The sequence below is a fragment of the Mus caroli genome, chromosome 11 (assembly GCF_900094665.2).
Source record: "Mus caroli chromosome 11, CAROLI_EIJ_v1.1, whole genome shotgun sequence".
In the NCBI taxonomy this organism is placed as follows: domain Eukaryota; kingdom Metazoa; phylum Chordata; class Mammalia; order Rodentia; family Muridae; genus Mus; species Mus caroli.
Genome location: NC_034580.1, coordinates 53440005 through 53441720, shown reverse-complemented (window position 1 = coordinate 53441720; position 1716 = coordinate 53440005). Strand labels below are relative to the sequence as shown.

At 44.5% G+C, this 1716-nt stretch overlaps 1 protein-coding gene across 1 annotated transcript in view; it reads left to right on the top strand.

Annotated features, from left to right (window-relative positions):
• Window positions 1-1240, top strand: part of LOC110305455 (protein RoBo-1-like) — a 5808-nt gene extending 4568 nt beyond the window's left edge. The window contains exon 6 of the mRNA XM_021177444.1: window positions 932-1240. Within this exon, the coding sequence (XP_021033103.1) occupies window positions 932-1116 (185 nt within the window). The 3' untranslated portion in view covers window positions 1117-1240. The remainder of the gene's footprint in view (window positions 1-931) is intronic.
• Window positions 1241-1716: the final 476 nt, after the last annotated feature.

Here is a 1716-nt window from a genome sequence, read left to right as displayed (position 1 = left end):
TCCTGCAATGGGGCCTTAGCTCATTGACAACACAGTAGGTGACTTCCTGCAATGGGGCCTTAGCTCATTGACAACACAGTAGGTGACTTCATTTCTGGATGTCACATAGGTGAGCACTTGAGCTTTTCATAGACCGCTGTGAATTTAGTAAAAGATTTATGATTTTTCCCTGAATGATCAGAACAATGTATTGTTGTATAGGGTGCATATATCACTCAGGTAGGAGCCAGAAAAGCAACTGTGGGATTTTCTCTGTGCACTATATAACGGGAGGGAGGCGGTGGCAACTCTTTTCTGATCAGGACCTGAAATACTTCATGGAATTCTGGAACTGAGAACTTGATTAGTTGAAGACAAGTCAGGCCTTATATCTGGAATCATCTTGAAGGATGGTCTAGTGTGCAGAGGGAAAGGATCTTCGTGGAGGAGGGTTAAGATGAACAGGGACAATGGGATGTCACATAGGATACAGAGGGTGGCTGAAGCCATCCACAGCAGGGCAGCCTTCTAGTTCAGTTTCCATGGGAAATGGAGACATGTATTTCCATAGTGGTGATTCCTCATGGAACTCAGAGGTCTTGAAAGAAGGCCTTGAGCGCCAGAGCATCGACAACATTTCCCTCCATCTTCCACAGTGAAGTTAGGATGGAGCACAGACACAATTTAAAATTTATCCAAACACTTGCAGTCTTTCAGCTAGTGTCCTTCTTGTGGATATTAAGTTCATTCCTTGTAATGAAAGAGTTCTGAACACTGATGTTGGTAAGCATGCCTTAAGCAGAGGCCCAGCCTATGCATGGAGCTGTTTGTATGTTTATCACCCAGAGACAGAGGTTACATAATTAAGATCATTCTGCGCACATTTCTTTCCCCAGAGACCATGGGTGAGGAAGAGTGGAGAAAACTAACTGCTGGCTCTTTCTTTCAACAGACCCATCTTCTAATATAGTACTGTATGGAAAAGGCTGTGCAACAGAAACTGCCTGTGCACTGGATATGACTGTCTTCAATTACGTACAAATTAAAACCTCGTGCATTTCGACCAATGGAAGCCCTGCCCTCAAATCCGCTGCATCACTCCCAGTTATTCTGCTTCTCCAGAAAATCTTTCTTTGATCACCCAGGCACCGGCAATCCCACAATCCTGTGTACATAGGCCCATTGGTACACTTGGATGGTTATTTCCAAAACATGGAACAAATAAAGACTGGTGATTACTTCTCTATTCTTTATGTAAAAACTTAAGGCCATTTTTTTTGTAGTATCAGGAAATTTACAGAGAGGACTATTTCTGCATGTCCCACTAGAAGTTCTAGCCAGAATAATTAAACCAATCAAAGCAGTAAGCAAGTAAAATTAAATCTGAAAGCAAGAATAAAGTGGCAAGCTGGGGCCTAGCAAACACAGAAGTGGATGCTCACAGTCAGCTATTGCATGGATCACAGGGCCCCCAATGGAGAAGCTAGAGAAACTAACCAAGGAGCTAAAGGGATCTGCAACCCTATAGGCAGAACAACAATATGAACTAACCAGTACCCCCTGGAGCTCGTGTCTCTAGCTGCATATGTATCAGAAGATGGCCTAGTCAGACTAGGCCATCAGTGAAAGAGAGGCCCATTGGTCATGCAAACTTTATATGCCTCAGTACAGGGGAACGCCGGGGCCAAGAAGTGGGAGTGGGAGGGTGGGGGAGTGTGTGGGGGAGCATGTGGGGGA